General features: G+C 37.3%; 1 protein-coding gene across 13 annotated transcripts in view; it reads right to left on the reverse strand.

Annotated features, from left to right (window-relative positions):
• Positions 1–25,762, reverse strand: part of RTEL1 (regulator of telomere elongation helicase 1) — a 54,018-nt gene that overhangs the window by 25,009 nt on the left and 3,247 nt on the right. For 11 of the 13 annotated variants that reach the window (XR_003251953.1, XR_003251948.1, XR_003251951.1 and 8 more), the window contains exons 5-22: positions 25,111–25,192; positions 24,443–24,503; positions 23,437–23,512; positions 22,653–22,737; positions 21,462–21,527; positions 19,536–19,689; positions 19,168–19,206; positions 18,404–18,482; positions 17,373–17,470; positions 16,000–16,055; positions 12,511–12,585; positions 10,889–10,970; positions 6,666–6,798; positions 6,395–6,508; positions 3,896–3,936; positions 2,592–2,677; positions 1,956–2,033; positions 367–444 (exon numbers count right to left, since the gene is read on the reverse strand). Coding sequence is in view for 9 of the 13 variants with exons in the window: in XM_026056042.1 (XP_025911827.1) it covers positions 367–444; positions 1,956–2,033; positions 2,592–2,677; positions 3,896–3,936; positions 6,395–6,508; positions 6,666–6,798; positions 10,889–10,970; positions 12,511–12,585; positions 16,000–16,055; positions 17,373–17,470; positions 18,404–18,482; positions 19,168–19,206; positions 19,536–19,689; positions 21,462–21,527; positions 22,653–22,737; positions 23,437–23,512; positions 24,443–24,503; positions 25,111–25,192 (1,483 nt within the window). In the remaining 4 variants the exon portion in view is untranslated. The remainder of the gene's footprint in view (positions 1–366; positions 445–1,955; positions 2,034–2,591; positions 2,678–3,895; positions 3,937–6,394; positions 6,509–6,665; positions 6,799–10,888; positions 10,971–12,510; positions 12,586–15,999; positions 16,056–17,372; positions 17,471–18,403; positions 18,483–19,167; positions 19,207–19,535; positions 19,690–21,461; positions 21,528–22,652; positions 22,738–23,436; positions 23,513–24,442; positions 24,504–25,110; positions 25,193–25,762) is intronic. The other 2 variants (XM_026056017.1, XM_026056028.1) reach the window with 2 other exon arrangements.

Raw genomic sequence — 25,762 nt, forward strand, 5'->3', positions numbered from 1 at the left:
CTTAAACTGAGCAATATTTTTGGTTTTCAGCAACATTGTTCTAACATGTTTGATCACAGATGTTTCTTTTAAACGTTCTCCAGAACTGTTTTTCTCATCCAATGAAGTGAATGAGCTGCCAACAAGAAATATAAAACATCATGAAGCTCATCCCCTTTAAGGAACGCAAAGATGTATCCCTTGAAAGATCTGTATAATTGACATAAATGTGAAGAGGCTTCAGGGCATCCCACTTCTCCTCTTGCTTTTTGCACATATAATTAGAGTCACACAACATAAATATACTTCTCAAATCCAAAACAAAGCTGTTTTCTTCCATCACCTATATAATTTATCTCAGAGGATATAAATTCTCTGTTACATTACCTTCCCCCGACATACTGCCAAAAAAGCAGCTCCGCTGGACTTAGGACAGACAATTTTATCATAGTATGCATCCATTACCTAAAAGATAAACTAGTTTAAGTAAGAGCAACAGTGGAATTATCCTCTTTACATATGGACAAATAGAAACCTATACTAGATAAATTTGACTCGCACTTTGTGATCCAAAAATATGATTAATTTGGCTTAGTATCATTTTCCTTACTGGAGCATAATTGTAAATGTAAGGATTTCAATAAGCAAATGGCTTCTCACATTACAATGAAATCCAGAATACTCCTGGGTAAGCATAAAAGACTGATATCAGGTACTTCTGAAGAAAAGGCAAAACATGGACTGCGCTGCGTTCCTATGAATTCTTGAGTAAGAAAAGGCAGACCAGGAAAGCAATTCAAAGATACTATTTACTCTAAGAAGCAAACAAAAGAGGCTCTAAGTAAACAAGAAAAAAAGCAGGAAAAGTGGGGGAGTTTCAAAGACCTAGGAAGTTAGGACAGAATTTTAATTCATATTCAACAGCACATGATTTATGGGCAAGCAGAGAACACAACAGCAGATAAATATTTGTGCCTATGAAGAAATCCGATTTTAATAAAGCCACCAGCCCATAAAATTAATCTTGGCCCTGCAGTTACATAGAAGGGAAAATCCACAAGGAACAACAAGAATCTACAATGAGAATCTCCTTTAATGGTTCACTGACAGAACAAAAGACAAAGCACCTTGCTACTGTTCAGTGAAAACCGGGACAAATCCTACCCACCATCTTCCAGTGTAGCTCACATTTGTGCCCTTATATTACATTTCTGTGTCATGTGTCCATCTTCTTTTTAGCAGCAGCAGTGATTCAGAATGTTCTGTGCTCTAAATTAAATCGCTTATATTTAACTTGCAACTGATACCTTTATGTATTATTTAAATGAGTAATGAAAGTTGTCCTTTCTTTCTTAGAGTCCAAACCCTTCTCTTTCATTGGTTTTCATTTCAAACAGTAAATGCATGAAATACTAAGTTATTGATTCCTAGGTGAAAAAGGTACCTGAAAGCCCCTAAAGGGCTTCCCATTTCAGTGGTAATTTAGGAGTTTACTGCTGCACAATTACAGGGAAATATTGCACACAAACATTTCCACTGGCAGATGCAGGCCTCTAATGACCATAGCCATTGTRCAAAAGTTAGTACCAATCTGCTACTTAAAGGTATCCTTCATCAAACACGTACCGCACAATCCCATAAAAACCCAAAGCATGACAAGTTGGGAGGAAATGGCCCACAAAACATTCAAAGATGCCAGCTACTCAAGTGATGGTTTTCTAGCACCTCAATTACTCAATATATATGTATGTTATACTAGCAGCTGTTACATCAGTGGATTTCAAATGAAGACTATATCCTGCGCAACTAGCTGAAAGAGTGAAAAATGATGCGTGGAAGAATTGTACTTCAAAGAAGTCCTCAGAGCTTTTGATTTTTATTCTAGGAATACGCAGTTCACAATGAAACACATCTTATAAAAGGTATTTAAGCATAATTTGTGAAAATATTACAGGTATGCAATGCATATTACCAACCTCTGTGAAGCTGCCTTTATTCCTTGGTTCCACAAACATTGGCTTCACTTCTTCTATTCTTTTAGCAAAATCATGCTCCTGTTAAACAAGTAATACACCACAAACATCCATATGAAAGCAAACATATACCAGAAATGCCATCAAGAGTGGTCATCACATCCTTCCCCCATAGCCAGTTTCTCTTGCCAAACAGAGGAAGAGATGGGCCAGAAACATGCGACTCCAACACCACTAGGAAAACAACAGTCCCTGGCAGTTGGCATAACTCAAACATTACACAGAGGGTTGAAATCTTTCTCAGTGTAAATGCCATTAAGTGAGAATCATTTCTTTTCTCTCCAACTTGCAAGTTCCCAACATCAACCTCCTAGGGATTCTCCCTGCAATATGAAATTAAATGAGCTCTGAGGTCAAATCAAATAATGTCAAAAGATTCTTCTAGGCTTTAGTTTCTACAATACTGCAATTCAGCGTACTGTGATCAAAATAAAAGAAACCTTACCTAGGATTTTACTTTCCCCATTTTATAATTGCTTATTAACAAAGAATTTTTAATGAGCATGGTTAGATAGCATAACTGTACACTGCCCAAAGTGCATAGCTAAAGCACGTATAAAGGCAGAAGAATCATCATACTCTCCAATATTCCAGGCTTTTATCCATGACAGGATACGATGGGAAGAACACCAACAGCCCATGGGGAACAACTCGCACAAGGTTACCTGCAATGAGATAGGCAAATGTATCTAATTCAGGGCATTTTTCTCCTGAGATGGAGTGCATAGACTGTGGAGGAAAAATAAATTAACAGCATGGTTTCCCTCAGAAATATTTTCTGCTTTCTCAACATGAAATTTGTTGTATTAGAAAAAGTTAATTTATTTTAATCATTTCAATAACCTTGTTGCCAAGGTATACAATTAAATATAGCTGCCTAATTAGTTTTCCAAAGTGAAAAGTTAACACAATAAAATGCATTACAAATGACACCAAATACTAGAGATGGAAGAAATGCAATATCACCTGCCATACTTTCCCATATGACAGTAAGGTCATTTTTTAGATCAGTTCCTCCACTCTTGGTCCACTGTAGTTTTAACGTTCTCAGCAATGGATGAGGTACCAAGAGCTTGCTTTGGAGACTTTCTCCCAAACATACATATACATAAAGCATACACTTCACTGAAAAAATACAGTATACACTGTACTGTATGCACAGCATACAGAATGCAGTCTACACTTCACTGAAAAAAAATTGATCCAGTATGTTGTGAAAGCGTTTTCTTAATTTCACCATTTAGGCCAAGCTCAACACCTCAGAGCACTTTCCTTCCTTTTTGCTTCTTTGGGCTCATTTCATTCAAACATTTCTAGATTTAACAGATTCCCTTCAATCATATCTTAGCCAAGCTACACAAACATTTATCTTTCATTATTCTCTCACATTAAAATTCTGTAGTTCTACTGTATTTGTAAAACATGACCAAAACAGTAAATGCTGTATCAAGGTGGGCTTGATACGGTACCTATACACACATCATGTGAAATTGCATTGGCCTCTTGAGATCCGTAATTTTTTTTGCAAATTGATGCTTGATTTATTTTTCAACAACATCTCTGCGCATCTATTTTCCAGTTTGCACCACTTTCTGACCACGTTTAGGGCCCACATTTTTGACTCAAACAACTGGCAATAAAAATGACCTCCTAACTTGGAAATATCAAAGAAGGACTTGCACTGATTTTCACATGCAATTGCAGTAGCCAGCTGCCTGAGCAAACAACAGCGTGCAAAATCAGATATGATTTAGATATGCAGTGCAGCTCTTTACCTTTCTCTATCTTATTATCTGTCATTTTTAACATTGCAGACACCTTCCAAAGGATTTCTAAAAATCCTGTGCGATAGCCTGTTTCTGAAATCCAAACACCTCACTTACCAACTGTTTTCCCCAGAGAAGATAAATATTCCTCTGAAAACCTACAAAGCAGAAAATCAAACAACATAATTGTATTTCCTTTTCTATATTTCTTTCATATATATTGACTTCCTCTGATAATCTTCATCTAAAATAGCATATCCATACTTCCATTACTGTCCTTCCTGTAGCAGTCACCTATACCAAGGACACAACATTTGTGGGCAATACCTTGACTACATGATACTACTATTAAACATTTTTATTATTAACACTGAAGACAATCTAAGCTTCAACATTATCAACATTTAGCAAGTGGAAATGTGCAGCCCTATGTCATGAATTTTATGATTAATATTAATTTATTAAGGATGAAATTTCTGCCAGAAAAGTCTGTAGATGCTGCCAACCCTGACTAATATTACTAATATTACAACTATCTAAAGGAGTTATTGATGAATTAGGTGTGGTGAGACTGCAGGGGGAAGGGGGGGAATTTGGTTGCTTTAGTTACTATTTACTGGTGGTATAAGCTAAGTGAATCACTTATCTTTAATTAACACAGTACTGCTCTATAATGACTATACGGTATTTATCTGCTTCTTCCAGTCCTGACCGAAATTTCACTTGTTTTTTCATGCCCTTAGGTTTCATTCTTTACAGTTCCCTGTAGTTTTGCATACTCTGCTTTCCCAGGAAACTTGTATATGCGGGGGGGGGGGAAGTAAAACACACACAGTTATTTTTGCAAGACCTACAAATACCACTATCACCTTACGGATGTTGTCAAAATATGGCAAATACTGTTCATCCCCTTCCTTCAAAAAAGGTGTTCTAGAAGTGGGGGAGGAGGGAAATACCCAGTTTCCTCCCCTCAGAAGAGACAACAAAATAAACTGAAATGGTGCACACAGCTTCTGAGAATGAAAAATATTGGCCAAGGGTTTTCCAGTCTTCCTCCCTCTGTAAAAGCCAATGACAAATGCTGAGTCCCTTGGAACATTCGGCACTTTCCCCCTTTTTCTACCATATAAGCTCTCAGAGATCTGTTTTTGAGCTTTTCTATATTCTTGAAAACAAGTAAAGCCAGAAACAGACTAAAACAGATTAAAGAATTTTCAGCCAGGGGTTTGACTATAATGTTGAACTCAAAATAGATTTAAGAATGTGCTGACATTAAAAAAACAACAACAACAACAACAACAACAAAAACTATGGGTGCTCCAGGAAGAAAATTACAATAGAAGAATGTGTATGTATCACAGGAGGAACTGGTCTCTCGTAGTCATAATACCACAGAAGGATTATATCTTTAAACACAGCAGCACCACCAATGCAACACCACTCCCTAGTACCTTCAAAGAACTGCTAAGCGCAGAACCAGCTGCCATGTACAGCAAAATATGAAACTACCTATTAAATTTATATGCAGAGATCCCAATTAGAACAGCATATTGCAAAATGGAAGTCAATATACAATGAAACCTTTTGTTTTGGCCTTCACTTTCCTTGCCAGCAGCTTTTCTGTTTCTGATACAGAAAGAGCAGAAGCTGCAGCAGGAGTACTGTGACTACTTTGAAGAACAGAAGGACATAAACAAAATGACAGAAGACCAGAAAAAAGAAGAAAAAAAAAGATGAAAAACTTGACAAAGATTCAGGCACGTTTTCCCCCAAAAGGCAATGCAGATGCAAAGGGGAAGCCAAAAAGCTTGCTATTTAGTTCAATTACGTTTCAAGTTCACTACCAGTATGTTGAGTTACCCAAGCCTTCAGCAAGAAGTTTAGGATGCGGGCTCCATCTTAGGGAGCAGCGAGGGCTGGCTGCTCCGTAAGGGACAGGGAGCTGAGCAGGACAAGAAGGTGGGCAGGGCAGGGGCCTCACCAGAAAGGGCCCAGACCCTGTGCAACCCAAGGAAGGCAAGCAGAGCAGACCTGGAGATGGTAGCCAGGTTCAACCAAGAGTCCAGATCATCAGGCAAGTTTGCAGTGATGAGGCAGGCCCAAGGCCAAGACAGGAACACATCAGCAAATCAAGATCAAGTCCAGCGACAAAAAACAAGGGTCAGATAGGCAGGTCCATACTGACAAGGCAGGTCCAAGGAAGTCAATCAGCAGGTCAGTGTCCAGACCAATGGGGTCCAGGGCCAGGCACGGCTGTGATGAAGCTAGACACAGGCATTCCTACAACATAGCTAGGCAGGGGCTGATGACCCAGGCTTGAGCTTAAACAGAGCTCCCTGGACACATTAGCAGAAGATGTGGGTGGAGGCCCCAGGTGAGGCTGAACAGGGCCATTAAGGCCTGTTAGTGCATTCAGGACCCTGACACTCCATCCCTTCCAGCTCTACATTTCTAAATTTTCTACTTTAATTGTTAAAGGGTGTTGTATTTAGCACAGTGTTTATCCAAGAAAAGAACTCCAGAGACCACTTATTTCACTAGCTCCCTCTTTTAAACAGAACCCCTAATGTTGGAACCCACGATTTCAAAGCAGAATTCCAAATGGAAGTTCATTACCTTTTTTCATAGGTAGAAGTGAGCACAGTTCCATCAGGTCCCTTGGGAATGATCCCAACCCAGAGCTGGTGCTTATCAATAACATGTGGATTCTCCAAGCAAACAGGAAAAGGGCTGAAGAACAGGAAAATGAGATCCAAGTCATACTCATTCTATAATTCCTTATCATACTTTCAGTCCAGAACACACAAATTCTGAATTAAAACCTAAAATCATGAGCGCAGATTGTACACTTTCATTAATGCTACTGTTCATACATCTAGGTACTTACATCTGCATTTCCATCGTAAATGATGAGAGAGGGGAGAGTGTACCACTGGTAAGGATAATTGTCCTGACCCCCTGTCGAACAAGCTCATGCATGCTGTATCCAGGGCTGAAACACCAATAGCTCAAGGTCTTTCCTGGATCAAATAAAGAGAAAACACTAAGAAGCAAGCCTGTACAGTGGAGAATGAGTCTCTGTCTAGCATACAGTACATAGCAGCATCTGAACTTCTGTAAGTGAAAGGCTATCATTTGGAGCTAAAATTCCAGGAATACGGTGTGTTCTGCTTTGGTCCTTCCTGAATTTATTATATCCATTCAAAATATAGTTTAAAAGTTCATTGATCCCATACACTTGAAGTAGATTATATATTTAGTCAAAAGATTGTTATAGAAAAGTCAGAGCATCAGAGCTTTTTGTCAGCAAGTAATGGTCGGATTGAGTAGATAAAACCCCTTAGTTCTCCATCCATCCACTGGTTCATTTCCTGCTGTCACAGGCAATTGGAAAGGGAAGCATGGTAGAAGACCTGCAGAATACAGGGATGAAGGAGTAACAACTGAAGTTACTTGAAAATATCTCCGCCCTTGTTCTTGATTGAAAAGAGAAGAACTCCACTTCATTAGGAACTCTTAGAGGCTAAAAACCTGTACTATTTCCCCATTCCCATAAACTTTCCTCTTTCCCATACTCCATTGCTAAACTGTTCAACTTCTGCCCAAAACTTTTACGGGATGTGGATGCAAAAACATGTGCCACACTGAAAATCTAGGATAACAAACTATCAACACAAAGGATATAAAGCAAAATGCATAAATCGCACCAGTCATTTCTTTCACTGCTCAGCTGATAGGTATAACATTGGTGGCCTTGCTGAAAGCATATCAGCTTTTCAGAGAGAGCAAAAGGAACAGGGGCATGAAACAATCACCTATATCAAGAACAAGGGCAGCCAAATGAAACATTAGCTTTTGGATCCTGCTCTGCATGATTAATTTCAGTTAAAAAAAATCTAGCATCCATATATCATGCATGTCTTTCAAATGTACACCCCTCAAAGACTATAAACTCTGTTTTCAAAATGGAAATTTCAGGAAAGGAAGTTCCAGGAAATCCCCAGTAGTATGTGCCCAGTGAGTCACTTACTACTTAAAGTACAAGAGAGAACATTTATTTTAAGCTTTATTTCTTTCTTCTCATTTGGACAAATTAATCCAGAAGATATCCAGATTCTAGAAAAATCACATTACAAGATTAAATAAATTCTGGATCTCTTTGATTCTCACTAAAAATTGGTGCAAATTACATTTAGGCAGTAATGTCTGTTTGGATCTGTATCTGGACAGGCCAGTAAGTACCCACAAATAAGAGCAAAGCAGAAGAAACTCCAGCATAAGAGCAAATTGTACTGGTGTGGGATGGTCTGAAAGAGAACATTAACCACTCGTTTGCCTCACTAACTCTCAGTTTGAAATATCCTTCTCTGTAACCCTGCAAAATGCTCACCAGGCATTGATCCACTGTTCTTGGAGAAGCTAGAATTGCAATACATTTGCAGCCTGGAGTTCTGCAATTATGACTTTAAGCATAACAACATGAATCTGGTTTTAGGGGTCCCATTCACAAGCAGGAACTGTATAGAGTGGATGGTGTACAAGGTAGATCTCCACAGCAGCTTGTTCCATCCCTGGTACAAGAACAGTTGAGCCGCAGGAAAAGGGTTGTCAGGAGTTGACCACATGGTGATTTATAGCAAACCAAAAGCAACAGCATTTTACCTTAACGTAAAACTGCAGTAGTTTAATATCACATTCACAAGCAGCATCTGTGCAAAGAACAGATGCCTAAGGCAATAATCTTATCAGCTATCCCAAGCTATGCCACCTCCTGTCACAAATTACAGTTCTCAGAGAATCATGCTCCAGTGAATCATTTCCACAAAATCCTTTGAAAACAGCTATTCTTAAGAGGTTTGCAGTTTTCCTATACTTTCAAACTACAGGGGACCAAAAATTTGATCAGTCTAGTCTGGCCTCTGCTAGGTTTGCACATAGTGCAAGTCTCAACAGATTTCTAGTCCGTTGCCCAGGTACTTGCAAATAATGTTTTTATCTGAAAAACAAATGTATCAGTGTGTGCCTGCTAATTCACAGAATTCTGCGACTGCTTTGCATTGCTTTTGTGTACAAATCCTCCAAACTATGCAATACAACATACAGTGTTTTAGTTAGCCTTTTCCTGCATACACATATAGGAAAATCTACTTAAAAATATTTCTGTAACTTGAAACTTTGATTGAGCAACATCCCAGGAAAACAATATCTGCAGATTACAAATAGTCTGCTTCTATTCAGAAACACACTAGTGAAGTGAACACTTAATAGTAAGGACATAAATACTAAATTCGTGGAAACTCATTCTTTGAAAAAAATTGTTTTTGTCCCCGAAAAACAGAACTTCTGTGAAACAAATACTTACATTCACAAGAGTATTTAGCTGAGTAATTAAGTAAACAGTTATGAGGCAGGTTATTTACAAAGATCCTTGGAGAGTATCCTATGAAGGAGGCTTAGGTAAAGGGAGCCTACCGTTAATTTCTACATCTTTCTTCTGTAACCAGAGAATGTCTGTTTTGTTTTCTATCTAACTGTATTTATTAAAAAAAAAAAAAAAAAAAAAAAAAAAAANAAAAAAAAGATGTTGAAGCCCAACAAACCCAGCTTGATGCTGCCTACAGTGGCCTTCGGATAAACCTTTGATTCAGAAACCAAGTTTCTTTCCCCTTAAGTATGTTGTTCTGAAGCACAGTTATATTGAGGTAGTTCCAGATATCAAGTATTGCAGAGAAGAAATAACAAAATAGGTGGGGGGAGAGGAAGAAGGAGGGAGAAATCTCAGCTGAACGTGAAGGACTGAAAGCTAAAGTTGAGTCAAACTATCAAGGAGTGAGACAGTGCCCTTAAGAACTGAGGAAGTTGCACAAAAAAGGATGTTATCTCCGAGAGCATAATGATGCTTGAAGCTGTTACCAGGCACGGCATTTTCTGGCTAAGAGTTCATCTCAAGGGTTTTTTCTCTGGCACATTACATGAACCTTCATTACAGAGCTTCAGAATGAGTCAGCCAATTACAACTCTGCCTCTGTCAACAGGATAATTTAAACAGAGATATTTCAATTGAGAACTTTCATATAATTTACTCTTCATAAAACATTTTGGCACACACTTTCAGAATCATATCTATATACAAATGTCCTCCTTGTAAAAGGTAAAGTTACAACCTCAGCAACATGAATTTTGTTTAGCACAACACAAATATAGAGAAATATAGCACATACGGGGATCCCAGAACATTTCATGAACTTCAACCTCCTCCTAAAGGAAGGTTTTCCATTCTTGGGCTGGTCTGAAGATTTTCTTTATACCAATACAAGCAAATATTCCATAACAGAGATGATTTCCTTTCGCTGGTAGAATAGTACAAGAAGAATTTCAACAGCGTGCATAGCTGCCCTGGCACAAGAATGCTTTATACTGAGATTGCTTATGTCACCTCCCACTCAGAAGTAACAATACAAGTGAAAAGCATCTCCTGTACTCTGAATTATGTCCATAGCAGGGCTGTACTTAGAAGGACCACCCTGAAACAATCCTTGAGCTCTTGAAACTTAGTATTAAAGCTTCAAAGCCTTAAAAACCTGCTCCGTGCCAGAGGAAGATGGCTCCAGGGAAATGCTAACACCCTTAAGTCTCTTCATCTTATAGAAGATGATCAAAATATCCGCACACTCAAATAACCCACTAATTCTCTGCTAAACTGAATGGGGGAAAATCCTTCCCAATTCCACATCTAGTGACTGTTTTAACTTGGAGTACTTCTACAAAGCACGCTAACCAGGCACTTAGACTTTCAGCTCTATGAGGAACACCAGCTGACATTGTTATGCCATCAGGGTTAAAAAGGAGGGCATTTTCTGTGTACAAGCAAATCTAGTGCGTGCCCTTACTGAGTTATTCTGTCCAGCCCTTCCATTCCTCAGAGAGCCTCAAAGTCCTGCAACAGCATTGCATAATTTGCCAGAGGATTCCTTGTTCAAAAACGCGAGATAATGAAGATTAAAATATCTTCAATTGTTTTCTTTTATTTAAATTAAAAAAAAAAAAAAACAACAGCTGAATGTTTCCAATTCAGCTTTTACATGAGTCTGCCCCAGCCTACTCTTGTACCTTGTTTTTTTGCAGCTGATGAATTCCAGAGATCCGTCCTTTGTTTCTTCTTCTGATTACCGTTATCCAGATGAATGTGTACCTGAAGGAAAAACATATCAACACTTCCAGAGACTGCTGCAGAAATGAACTTGCACTTCATCTCTCAATAAGGCTTGTTCATGGCATGGGTAGTTATGGTAATTAATGTCACTTTTATAGTGCTAGTAAGGCTGTATTATTTCCTATCTCTCTTTCCTAACTTGTTTCCAATCACTCACGACATATCTAGCAAGGATCAGAGAAGCATATCATCATTTAACCAGCCACTGGCATCAGTTTGAGAGCAGCATTTCATGGGCTGCCCTGAGCAAAGACAAAGAACAGAATTATTTGGGCATTGTCCAGCAGAATAAAACATTCAGACTAGAACATTATTGCGTTAGAAAGATCAGCTGCATTTGGCAACAAAATTGGTCTCATTTATTAAAGTCAATATATGGAAGAATTTAATTACACAGAAAAAATATTTTATTACAAATATTTTAAAAAGTAATGAAAAAGGCCATAAAAATCCTCATGCTATTGAAAGATTTAAAAACTACAGGGTAACCTTAAAACAGCAGCTAAGAATTAGAGAGACACTCACAGAATAAGATATTGTACACGGAACATAAATGCATGAAGGAAAATTCAGAAAAAAATACTTATACAAAAAGTAGGAATGTTGCAGTCCGAGTTCTATTTTTCTGTTAAATACAAGAAGATGGTTTTACAACTGAAAAGACAGCAGGCTTATTAGACTAGAATTCCTTCTTTTAAATTTGCTAGAGTAATACATCTCATTTTTTATGCATCCCTAGTATTTTGGCAGACAGCACTGATGGGATAGCATCTTCGGTTTTCCTTACTAAGGCAACAGGAAGAAGTCTTGATACAGCTAAAGAAAGGAGATTTAAGCAATACAGGAAAATGCTCATACAGTACACAGTTATTCTGCCAAGTTTCAACATTAAAGTTTATCTATACAACATAGTAGAAATCTGGTTCACCTAAAAGCTGCCTTTTATCTAAAAAAAGGTCTGCTCCCAAAATTCATTATAGCATCACAGTCATCAGTCCCAAACTTTGTCTGAATAAATTGTATGGTGCTCGGGATTTTTTAGGATGGGTATATCATGCTTGGTTGCCAATAGGTTAAAATAAAGTAATTCTTCAAGCTCTCTGATGATATTTATTCAGAGAGAAAGAAGACAAAATTTTGCTCAAGCCTTATGAAGAACCCCTTCACAAAAGATACTGTAAAACTTGAGCCAGCCAAGAGACTAGTTTATTGAAAGAACGCATATAGTTCTTGCATAGCATATAGTATCAAAGTTTTCAATAACTTGCACCTGCTGCACTTTCCTTAGTTCATTTTAAATAAGGAGTTTATTTAAAAGTTACTATATAGATTCCCTTTTTCCTTGGAACCTAGTTTTACCACAGTTCTTTTGGCTTTTTCTGGAAGAACTTACATATCCTCCTTCTAATCAAAACCATAATTTGCTATGTTATCCACAGTCTTCTGACTCTTGAATACTCTAAGCACAGACATGAAATGCCACTTAAGAAAACTACAGAACACATACAGCATCCCATACCTTATAGTATTTGGATATGGACCGGGCTGGCCTGAAACCTGTCATGCCTTCTGGAGGATCGATGTTGAATACTGTCTGGTAAATGGATGAAAACAAAGAGAAAGATTAACAAGCGTTTTGAGCAAAATCTCTAACACACCTTTGCACTAAGAAGTACCTACAGAAAAATTATTGTTGCGATAACCTTAAATATATCTTCTTGCTCCTTTGTTATTTAATAAAAGCAAAAAACTGAATAAACACACCTTTACAGGCAACTCCTGTTAGCCGCTTGGCTTCCTCATTGAGCCAAACAATGCAGGCCACTATTTAAATACAAAAATTTTTCTTTTTCATAATTGTGTATTAAACTTTGTGCACTTTAGTTACAGCACCCAGTGCATACAAAAGAGCAATAAAATGACTGGCTAGACTTCTGTGTAAGCACACATTCAAACCACACAGACGACAGTATTATTATACAAACCATACATGGCTTCTGGCTATTGATGACGGAGTCACAACTGCTTCTTTTAAAAGAACCATTTGAATTCCCTGATTTTGTTTAAAATCTCAGCCATGATACTCTACACTAGTAATACTCTGCTTGGATAAAAATGAAGCTGTAACTACATATAGTTGTCCATATATTAAATGAAAAGCCTCTATCAACTCTTGTATAGACTTACGTTTCTTCCTCTTTCCTGTATGTGATGTCTTATGACTAAGGGTGATACTCGTTTAAACATATGGCACTGCAGTGCAATTTCAGTGAAAACAGCTGTGGTTCTCAAATATTTATAACTTACGTTAATTTTTCTAAACAAAATTCCTTCAGACATTTAAAAGGAATTATCCAAGCTCATAAGAATATCAGCTAATTACAAAAAGAAAGATGTTCTGCACTAGTCAGAAAAAAACCAGAAATACAATTCCTGGAAAGATTAACTTATGAAAAATAGCCAAAAAACAGAGTGTACAAAAAAGATTTTAGTAAGTGTTCTTCTAAAGTAAAAAAAGGAATTTAAAAAAATGATCATTAATAAGAACAAGCTTATGATAAATTAGCTCTTGAAGACAAAGCTCTGTAACAAGAAAGCACCATGTTTTATCAAGCAAGACACTGACCATGACCACGTCCTACTAAAAAAAATGCCTTGGGATAATGAATTATCATATGGACGATTTGCTGTCCATGTACACATTTGCAGCAGCAGCAGATGAGATCTTAGCTTTCAGTGAAAGATAGCTCAAGCTAAGTCAAATCATCTTTCAGGTGTCATAGGCTAAAAGACCACACATGGACAGTTATCTTCAGTGATGCAGTACCCCGCAGTCTGTGTTCTCCAGGGCCTGGGATCCTGATACCAGGGTTCTATTTCTGAATCTCCTCATCTATCAGCTTTGAAAGCCCAGACAAATAAAGTTCACTGTACCTCACCTTCCCCACAAAGGAATAGTGGCATTCACCTTCCACTACAAATAAATTTGATACCAGTGTACACAAATTGCTGCTAGTGCACCAGAACATGCATCTAGGTTTTGTTAAATTTCTATAAAAATAGAATACCGTGTATGTCACTGGGAATACATTTTATTGTCACAAACATCTATGCATTTGATGAGTTCAGTATTGCAAACCTACCAGGACCAACCAAGTTCTGATTCACTAATTTCAGACTGTCAAGTTCTAAAAAGTAAAAAATTTGGACTGAAGAAATCTAGGTATAACCACATAACCAAAAGAGCAGAATACACAGGAAAGTAGAAGGAACTCTTACCAGCTTCTAGAAGTAGGGTAAAGCGTAGTGCCAAGAATTTGCACAGAGACATTTCAGATGACATACAACAAATCTGATCAACCCAAATCACAAGGGTTGTGGTGAACTCAACAAGAAATGCAATGGCTTCTACTTCACAGGCTCTTTTGTGCTAAATTTTTGGAGAGAAAGTTCCTAAACTCACTGAGACAAGATCCATTGTTGCAAAGAAGCCACTGGATCTGTAGGCTGACATAGCATTGAACTCGACAGGGCTGACCATGTATTCATGACATATTCCCAGTTAAACAGGATTCCAAGACCCAAAACATTTGGCTTGAGCTGAGCCAGAACACAGAGGCATTTGCTGCTCCCTATGGTTCAACTAACAGGGATTACTTAAGATAGCAATGGCTTGGGGAAGATGAGTGTTCAAAATATAGCTAGATATCTTGTCTTTATCAGGTAAGAGGCAAACTTTCAATGCACTTGTATAGACTTTACTCGCCTCTTGCCTGTGTTTACATTAGTTCATCAACATTTTTGGCACTTTTATGCTTCCTGTAAGTATAGATTACATTTCTAAGCAGCATGTTTTCCAGGGAAAAGATTTATGAGGTCAATGGTTTCTGAAAAACACGCGTTAGCTAACCCATTATGCAGGCTAGCAGTGAGTAGAATGAACCAGAGAACGACAAAAAAGAGAATGCTACCAACCATAACAGTCTTCAACTCCATGGGATTTCACGCATCAGTAGCTGAGTTGTAATTTTCAATGTAAGAAATTTATTAGACCAAGACAGAAAAGCAACGAGCAACATGCATTAAGACGTCACCATTATTGTCACCTACCTATTAAAGACACACAAAGAGAGATCTTTCTGATCCAAAAGAAACCCAAGTGTCTGGGAAACAAAGTTCTTATTGCACTGTCAGGAAAGGTTTGGTTCAACCTGATCCCCAGTGACTCAGGCAGAGAGGATGCTCTGAAATCACCAACTTCTGGGAATATAGTGAACTTAATCCCACATGTAAGCAGATTTTCCAATATGTAACATTATAGCTAAGATGCTATTTTGTCTGAACATCATTACCCAATTTTTGAGCATCACCCAAGAACATTTGGTGAAATTCAGAGGGGAGCTAGAAATTGAACTTTGGGCCACTGGCCCATTGTACTTTCTCAGTTTACTGGGTCCAGGTTTTTCAGACTCACTGTTTTGTAACTGCACAACAGGGAAAAGACTGACAGCACCATACAGATACCCACATACTTTGAGTGTTACATTCAGCTCCTGCAGCACTAAAGGGGTTTTTAATTTTACAGATCACTTAAGTTAATAAGTAAATGAAAAAATACAGTTAAAATTATTTTGTTTTGATTTTTTCCTAAGCCTGTCTTGCTCTTTCATGAGAAGGTCTCACATCCCCAAACACTGCTGGCTTGAATGTGCACAGTTCAATAACCCAGCTCCACCTGGTGGAGGTTAAAACCAGCCAAATTTAAATTTAGCATCTCCAAAAAAGGGAAAACAATCAAAACTATCAAAGAATAACCTGGGTAAAAATCAAAGTAGACCATCCCATTAGCAGCAGCTTTCTCCTCAACAACCTCTGGACTTCCATCCATACTCAAATGTTAAGTATATGTAAATCAAGAATACAACGGATCCCTCCAATGTCTTTCCATATTTTTTAAACCAACTTTTCAATCTTTTAGATGTATGTAGAAGCAGCATTAATTATTTACCTGGATAATATCTGAAAGCTTATGCAATCCAGATGTATTGATAAATATCCCAGTACCTACAGAGAAGAATGGATGATTATTTTTTACATACACAAATGCATATATATATGTCTATATATCCACATCTTATCTAACCAGAACAACACCCTGCAAATACAATGGCTTGAAAATATCACCTGAAACAGATAAAAGATTCCAAGTTTTTCATTATTATTCAAAATTCAATGAGAAATGTAAAAGTAACATGCCAAAATTAAGTTTCCCATCAGTGATGCACTGATAAGCTGTGATCTGAGCCAGTTACAAAAAATTCTTGAAGCTCCTCTAAATTAGAAATCTGAAAGGAGATAGTTAAGACAAAAATAAGCATGTTTAAACTGTTCAGTCACTTTTGCAAAAGCTCACACAGCAACTAATAATGGTCTCAAGAAAAAGAATAGGAAGCTGACCACCACCTGTTATGCAAACAGACACAAAACTTACTTGTGCTACAGCTATAAATAGCCCCTTTGCAATCATCCCAGCACCTCTAGTATGCCGATAACAGCGACTAGAGAGGAGCAGTTAAAAGAACACATGAAATATGCTGATGATGAGAACACGACCATGGAAATGGTAAACTGATACATCTGTTAAGCCAGAGTGCTAATACTCTAAGAGAAAAAACATGCTAGGTAAAAAAGGATGAATAGACATGCTCACAAAAGACACATTCGCACAACTGAGAGTCTATGGTCTAGTCTCCACAGAGTGGGCTTGTCCTCTTTAATGCTTTACTGGAGAGCCTGCTAGTGAGAATTGGCTAAATTATATTCTCAGCACATATAAAAGCTTGAGTCTTTTCTTTGCAGAAGGGCAAGTTAAAGAACAAGTTCCAGATAGACATTAGAACAGAAGCTTGTTAATTGAAGGAAAGAGAAAGGCGTTATCTGATTCCCAGCATTCCTGTTTTATAACTCCATGGCCATGGAAGAGCTTGAGACACAGAAAGAGCTATCAGCCAAATGCTGACAAGCTCCACCCACACAATCTTGCTGGTTTTGAAAAAGAACAGCTTTATTTGCAAAACTTCCACGTGCATACATGCATGTACATGATCAGGTTTGACACAAAGCAATACTTAAAAATAGTTCTGTTACATGAATGGCCATAAAACATATTTCTCAACAGAGGCACTGGGACCTCCCAGCAAGTTTTAATAAAAAGACACAGGTCTCTAGGAACAGATTTTAAGATTTTAAAACTTCTAACATTTAAATCCAAATGAAGATCCCTTTCTCCTTCTCTCCCCAAAACATGCAAGCTCCCAATTGTTGACATTAGAGGGAAAGGAGCTGCAATGGCTGACTGAAACAACTCAAGTTCACACTTACGGCCTGAAAGAAACTGTAAAATCTGCTCAAGTGACTCCAGAAGGGAGGATTTGGTCTGGAATGTTATTTGGGCCTCTGCAAACAGATCAAAGATGTAGCTGCAATTTACAAAGAAAAAACACAAATGGGTAAACCCTGTAAATACTCACATGCACACCATTACTATTATTCTTTTGTAACAACAATTACACTTCCTAGTAGCAAAACATGTTCTTGTCTTCATGAGGAAGAAGAATACACAGGAATATAAATAAGTATTTGGTTATAAAGATAGCAGACAATATTGACATGACTGAAAGCACACTGACCACATCTTTTGCAAACACTTTCCATGATTTCCCTACAACATACAATACATATTAATTTAGAAACTGATTTACAAATAATTTCCATGATTTCTTTACAATGTACAATATGCATTAGTTTAGAAACAGACTTACAAAGCTCTAAGGTATCTCAAACCAAATCACAGCAGCACTAGTACCTCTGTTTGAATCACATCAAAATTAGATAGCAGCAAAGTGAGGAGCTACTTCTAGTTCAGGATACCGGATAGGCACACACTTGGCATAGACAGTTTCCACTCTTTAAAATTCTGGTTTTAAAGGGGCTGTGGTCTTCAGCTTCTAACACAGTGACATGGTACCATGAGTAAACAGTGAAACTGCAAAGCTGATTCTCGATTACTACAGAATAATACTATATTTGAAGCATCATACTACTAAACTAAGTGAGGAAACACTTCTGATGGAACTCCCATCTGAAGTAATGTTTGCTACAGAAAGGTCATTTAGGTAAACCCAAAAGCTTGAATAAACACTTTTCCCAGAAGCTAGAATAGTACTACCAAACCTAACAGCTGCTGATAGACCCTTTAAACACTTGTTATTTGTCCCATTGCAGGTTTGCTATGTAAATACGCAAAACTACTTTCATTATCAAGAAACTCACACTAGAGCTAGTTGCACAGGGTCCAGAGTTTGTTTTTCTTTTAACATGCAAACATCTTAACAAGAAGAGAATACATTTACCTTCCCTCTTTGGTGACTCCACTGTCATTCAGTGGCAGTTCCACGGCATCAATAGCATTTTCTAGCTGAAGAAGAATTTCTTTAAGGAAACCAAGAGGAAAAAAAGTTAGGGCTCACAGAAATTCACTTCTGGGACTCACCTGAATCACTTTTTTACAAATGCACTTTATTACAAAGGCTGTGACCAAAAATAGGAACCTATTGTTTTCTTGATCCTGGAAACAAACCAAAATGAATGAAAACAATTTTCTAGATATCACCTCTAAATATCTGTATTAAACTTTAGGAACTTCTATCATCTCAATTCTTAGTTGAAGCTTGCAGTGCTTCTATGAAATACCATAGATAAATGTTAAACTCCTTTCTCTCTACAGATGGAGAAAGTTGTTCTTGGAAATGCTTTGTAAACATGAAACATCAAGTCCTCAATATGAACTTCATGTAGCATCAAGTTCTTACAGCAGAATGATGGTACTAATATATCGCCAGCACACTGGTAAGATTAGAAAACAAGGGGAAACTTCTGGCAAAGAAAAAGATGCATTCACCTGTCAACTGTCTCACCTTTTGGGGAAAAAACCCTCTATAGCTAAACATTTCATAAATTCTTCTGAAAAAAGGAGGCAGCTTGAACTTCCATGCGTTTCTCCATTATGTGCAGATGTCAAAGGAAAGGCTACATGAACTTGGTTTATAATCATTGTCCAAATCACCTTTTGAAATTCTATCAACAATTTTGTTGAACACAAACAAAAAATACTTACTCTTTATCTTTGCTATATCTTCAAGATCCATGTTCAGCCCTGTTGAAGAAAGGAATGATTTCAAAGAGGATGTTTCATCTGTTTCATTCTCTAGTTTCTTTATGCTTTTCCAGAAATTATAGCTATGAAGGCTGCATCTGCATACATGGGGAAAGACATCTGTATTCCACTCACTGCTCTCTTTTATGACCCCTAACGTCATGTTGGTTTGACCATATCTTGTCATACTTGTCTGACAGTATTACTAAATAACAATAATTTATCTACTAACCAGAATCAATTTTCCTGGGAAACTAAGTTATTCTCCTATCTTTGATAATGACACCCTATAATCCCAGTGAAACAGTGGTTTATGGCTATTAACACACCTGAATTGGCCATCTCCATATTGAATTCAGCATTTATTTCATTCTGTTGAACTATTTTGGCTTGTTCTTCCAGTACTACATTTATAGCATCCATTGCCGAAGCCAAATCATATGGTGTCAAGTCAAAAGATGACGACTCCTCACACAACTTCTCCTAGAATATCAAGGAATGGAAGTATTATGCAGACTGTACAGTATGCTGTTTGGTCAGGCAGCTTCACAATCAGACTTGACTTCCTATCTGATCTCCAGCTCAGGCCAGAGAACTTTTTCAAAACACCTGAAGACCATGACTGTTACTGGGCATCTCTCTTTTTCCAAAATGTAGCACAGACATTAGGCAAATACTTTTACCTTTTCTACATGATCAGCAATTCTACCATTTCCATCCAGTAGTAAGTCAGTATCATTAAGACCCCTTTTGTTTTTAATAGACCTCCGTGTTCTTAATGTTGCTACTCAAAATTTTCCTGACATCCTCGTTTCTCTTACGCACTTACCAAGTAGTTTGCCGCCTGGTGACAAACTACGTAGCAAATATTAATTACAGAACCATTTTGTCCTTCAAAAGGGCTATCCCTAGCCCCTCTCACACTTAGGAAATACTGATATTCCTATATTAGCTCATATGAAGACATGGTCCTTGCCCCTCGTGATCTCACATTCAAAGACTGGGGCAAAGAATAAAAGTGGGGAAAAGAAGGAAAAAAGCCGCAAATACATATTATCCATATGCAAAATTTGGGACGACATATATATGAGAACAAATATTATTATAGGGAAGGAAAGAAATATATTAACTTCCTTAAAAAAAAAAAAAAAAAAGTAGTGACGTAATGGTCTGAACAGTTTGACAAAACTCTGTGACCTTGAAAACTGTCAGTTTGCTTTGTCATAAATTTGTTATTCATGAAAAAAATTGAGGAATAGAGAGAAATAGTAAGGGCTCAACTACACAAAAAATTGACTGCAATGGCTGTTAAGAAATAAGTTAAAGAAAAAATTATGTTGAATTCATTTCATGTGTCAATATTCTATTCAGGACAAAGTCAATTTTATTTCAGAGTAATTAATAAGTTGGAAAAGGGACATTCACATGGGAGAACTACTGCAAAATGAGTAGTTGTGGAATAGCAACTCTGATTAATTTCCACATTCAGGCAACAATTAATATTTTTAAAATGCTACAAAGGGAAAAAAAAACAACCTATCACATATTTTCCACTCATTTTTCAACAGAAAAGGTTGTTTTGCATCCACATACTGGATGCAATTCTGCAACTACCTCCAATCAAAAACAGCACACCCTCCAGTGGCCTTTTTACTGATAAACAACGATACAAAAACATGCAATCAGAAAACAAACTTCACAGCTGCTTAGCARAAATCCCATTGGGAGGTTGTTCATTTGGTAGAATAAAGGGAACATATTTCAAAGGTTCCTTCACATTTCATTATCTAAGCAAAGAACTGCAGTTTTGAGCCAACTAAGAGGAAGGTCTCTTGATGCAGTATGTTATTTTTGTCCTGATGAGAAAAGACTTGGAAATATGACAAGAAGGCACATTTGCCACCTAGTGCACCTGAACAGCTGATGTGGTTGAGCTTCAAAAGAGGGTCTTGTCACATTTTCTTACACCCTGGAAGAGAACTCTAAAGAAAGAAAACCAGCACCCTCATAAACTTGGAGAGCCACCCTTTAGGAAACTAACACCTTGCAGAAAATCATAGTAGTGTCAAAGGACTGTTATTTAAACTTACAAAGCTTTAACTGTCATGGAAACTAGAAACTCTGATGATAACTAATATCAACAACTGAAATAGCTGAGTACAGCTTTTACAGACTATTTATAATAGGACACTGGTCTGTTTTTCCCTTTGGATGAAGTCTGAAAAATTGCAACAGACCAGGAACAAGTAACTTACCACATTGTGAGCTTCATCAAGTATTACCACAGTCCCCTTCAGGTCCAAATTGTGTGCTCTCCGGCTCTGAAGATGAAAGAGAGAAGGAGTGTAAAGGGCATAAAGGTCAAAGAGAAAAGGAGATTTGATTGACTGAGAAACTGACTCATTAGAAAGATTTGGATTTTGATATGTTTTGGATATAATTTTCCTGGGAAACAACAAACAATTGCTGTGGCTATCTAAAATGTAAATCACAAAACTGTTTTCTCTGGAAATGAAAGCGATGAAACGCATCACATAAAAGTTTCCAGAGTTTACAACTGAAATAGTAATAAAGAAGAAAACATTTGTACCATATTAGGATGCACAAGTTTATCAGAATTAAACTTCAGTCTTTACTTTTGCCAATAGGGATTTGGGTGAGAAGGAGACTTTTTTGGCCTTTTTTTTTTTTTAATATAAATTCATCTTTGCAAGAAGAGGATGTTCTGACAACGCCCCAGACAGTACTCTATCATTTCACTTCACTATGCTTCCTTGCTTAAGGTAGTCAGAGAATTTTTTTTTAATTTTTTAAATGTTTGCTACAACAACAAAACACAACGGGCTGTCATCTAGCTTCTACTGTGATTCATTAGTTATTCTGATTTGTATGAAGATGTCAGTAGATTTGTTTCCTCAGAGATTTCAAAGGTTTCACTTTCTATTCATGAAATATGGACAACTTACTAAAGCAGCTTTTACAAAGCCAGCAACTATCCCCAAGAGGGACATTCAATTTCTACCAACCAGATTTCCTTATTCTAGAGGCCAGGTGACTTCTAGTGGCTGCAGAAACAAAAATGTTTCAGAATGTGTGCAAAAGCACTGTACAGTATGTGACTGAAGACTTACATTCAGAAGGTGAATATAACCGAACAAGAAGGGTGTCATATTCTGCAAAGCTAATTCTGTAACATTGCAAGAGCTCAGTTTCAAACAAACAAGAAAAACAAGCAGAAAACATTTAACTGTGGGAAAGAAGAACTTTACAGGGAAAAATACAAAAGGGACTATGGTTCTGAGTTTGAACTGGATTTTTATTAGTTTTGAAGTATATCACACAATGCATTTGTTTGCTATGCATCATTTCTTTAGAGTTTATCCACTAGAAGCCAATACAAGATCAACAGAAGAACAATTGCACTTAAAAATACAGATATATATTACCTTTGAGTCCAGTAAATAGTTGTAAGGCATAAAAATAATATCTGCTTGCTGCTTCAGGCTCCGAGAGAGATAATAAGGACAAGCTCTGTTAAAAAAAAAAAAAAAAAGTAACACAAACTATAAAGTAATAATTGCAAAAATATTAAAGTATACTCTACATACATGTGTTATATTCCAGACTCTCAAGAATTTCTAATCAACTGCTTAATGAGTTGAAACTGGCACATTAGATTTTAGGGCAGATGGTTAGCTCTATTCATATGGGCCTAGTTCAGCAACACTAATAAAAAGAAGTGTCAAAAATGCCAAGCTGTGCAGCTCAAAAACAAACAGTGAAAGGGAGAAAGAGTGACATTCATTAGTGCATTATCTTTTCTCCCCTTCAGGCTAGAAGTGAATGCTGGACTAGACTATTAAATCTCCACAAGTCAGTCATCTTGTCCTCTTAGATCTGAAACAAAGCTGCAATACTATTTGCCATATCAAATGATATTGGCAGCCTCTACTCAAGAGAGAATCAGGTGAGCCTCATTCTGATCCGATTCAGTCTTTACACAAGTAAGGCTTGAAATACTGTAGTTTTCATCATGTAGTAGTGTAACAGAAATTAAAGCCTTAGTGCACATAAAAATTTGTTGAAAGCTGCCTCTGTGCAACGTATTTTGCCACTCCACTTTGCTCTCGTCATTGCTCCACTACTTTTGTGCGTGTCAAGTTCATACCAAGATATTAATAAAATAGTTTTCACAAAAGAGGAGGAGGAAGGTCAGAGAGGAACATTTACCTGTGCTTGTTCCCATTTTTAACCAAGTCTTCAATATCCATGATGGAGTCAACCAGTTCTTTCTCTGTACTCTTCTCTGTGAAAAATGTTACAACATTACAACCACGCGGTTAAGTAAAGGTATCATACAAAGATACTGTAATCCTTTCTAGGTGAGCCATCTTTATTTCTTCTACCTGCAAGGTTACCCTGTACATCCACAAAGCACCTTGTATCCCTAACAATTCAGAATCTTCTCATCATTCCGAGCCTTATTTTTTCACGGCTAAGTTATCCACAGTCGTTCTTGCGTCAACAGCATCCCTTCTACTAAATAATACCTCTCTCCTCTTGATGTTTATCTTCTAACTTGTTTGACATTGGAATCATAGTTTTCTTAACTTCCAATTTATCAGATTAATCAAAGAAAGTTAATTTACTCTTCTCTTGTATAGAGCCTCTGTGCTCCTATATGGAGCCTTGTAGCACTTCTTTGTTCCTTTTCCAGCTTCAGTTCACCTCAGTTAAACACAGATGACAAGAATTACAGTATCTGAACCAGGGTTCTCCAATGACCAATACTACGGCACCATGTCTGCTTCCAATGCAGACATCTCAATATACTTCAGAATTGCATTTTTTTCCATATGTATTATATTGGCAGCACTATAGTCTGTGATTACCTACAACCTCGAAATTCTTCTCACTTCCTTCTAACTAATGAACACTGAGCAAATAGCAAAAGTTTGTTTTTCATTCCAGTTGCATTCTGTATTACAAATGGTAGAATTTGGCCCTAGTTGTTACCCCAGTCAGGTTCATCCACTTCTTAACATTTTATTCTTGAAAGACACCAACTCAGTCCCTTGTTTGAACAACAAAAGGCTAAAAAAATACACTTAGAGCAAAACATCATACATATATATAGATATAAAATACACACACAGAAGCAGATTCTGCCAACTCTTCAAACTTCTCTGCCTGTCTCACAAAGATCTCCCTCTCCAAAAAACAGGGCTTTGCTCACCTTCCACATTGTTATAGAAATGACAAGTACGAGCCATCACTTTCATTCGGCACATGTAGATCTGTAAAATATAGTATATTTTAGTAGAGTAGCACAGCTTCTCAAGCACTAAAAGGTGAGTTAAGAGGTGAAGAGTTACCAGTTTTCCATAACACCAGGGCATGAATAAATGGTGGTCACAGTTTTTTAGCTTTAAAATCATGTGTCCCTGTGTCCACCTAAAAGTCACACTCTTATGTAGCACAGAACACTCATGTGGCAAGAGGAAATTTGGTTATATTTTGTCACTAATATTTTTCAAAAGTGTAATATTTAATATTCCTGGTAAAAATAACAGATAAATCAATCACAGAAGCATGATTTTAAAATGATTATTGCCCTTGAAAAGCACTTGAGTGGCAGACCAGAAAGTAAACTGCAAACTATTAACTTAACTCATGTTCTACATAATCACATCCTTCTCTGGCTGGTAAGTGTTACTGAAGACTCAGAATTAAATTTTGCACTAACAATACTAGAAACTGTACCAGTTCCTCAAAATGCATGGAAACATCTTTCACACAGTCACTGGTAGTGAACTTAATGTCAGGGTTAACAGTTACACACCATACAGCAGAACAAAAAATTGCATGTTCACGCTGCCCCTACTTGCAAGGCTGTGTTCTCACCTGCACGTGGTTGCTCTCCTGTCGCTTCACTTCAGGATTGATGCAAAGCTGCTCTCTGGAACCCAAAACACATATCTTTGGCCTGTACAAACAGAATATGCAAAAATGATGTTAAAAATAAGGCAAAAAAGAAAAATACAGTGGTGCGTGTCTAGCTTGGGCATAATACGTCAAATGCAAAGGGCTCATGAGACAGAGGAGCAACAAAATAAGGGTCGGAATCAGAAATAGTAAGTAAACTACTCTGTTTGTAATAGCTATATATTCTTTGACTTTATTGTATTCTTTCTCCTTCTTCTTATTGTATTCTTTCTCCTATTTCTTTCTTCTATTAACAATGGGAAGTACCAAGCAGCAGTTTACTGTGGAAGGTCATGAGTAGCAGCTTACATCATCCACTATAAAAATCGGGATTCTGTTAAGACAGTTCAGCCCAATAATCTGGGCCCTCTCACCCATTACAAGGTATTCTGCAGGTGTCAGCAACTTTTAAACTAAGATTATGACAAGAACTAATGCACTACAGTCATTTTTTGCTTATTACAAGACCATATCTGCAAAAAGGCATATAAGCAAATGATTACTACCGGCCCAAAGAGTTCAGTCAGCACACTGATCTGTCAACAGCTGAAAACTACAACACATTGGCATA

The sequence above is a fragment of the Apteryx rowi genome, unplaced genomic scaffold (assembly GCF_003343035.1).
Source record: "Apteryx rowi isolate R43461 unplaced genomic scaffold, aptRow1 scaffold_0, whole genome shotgun sequence".
In the NCBI taxonomy this organism is placed as follows: Eukaryota; Metazoa; Chordata; class Aves; order Apterygiformes; family Apterygidae; genus Apteryx; species Apteryx rowi.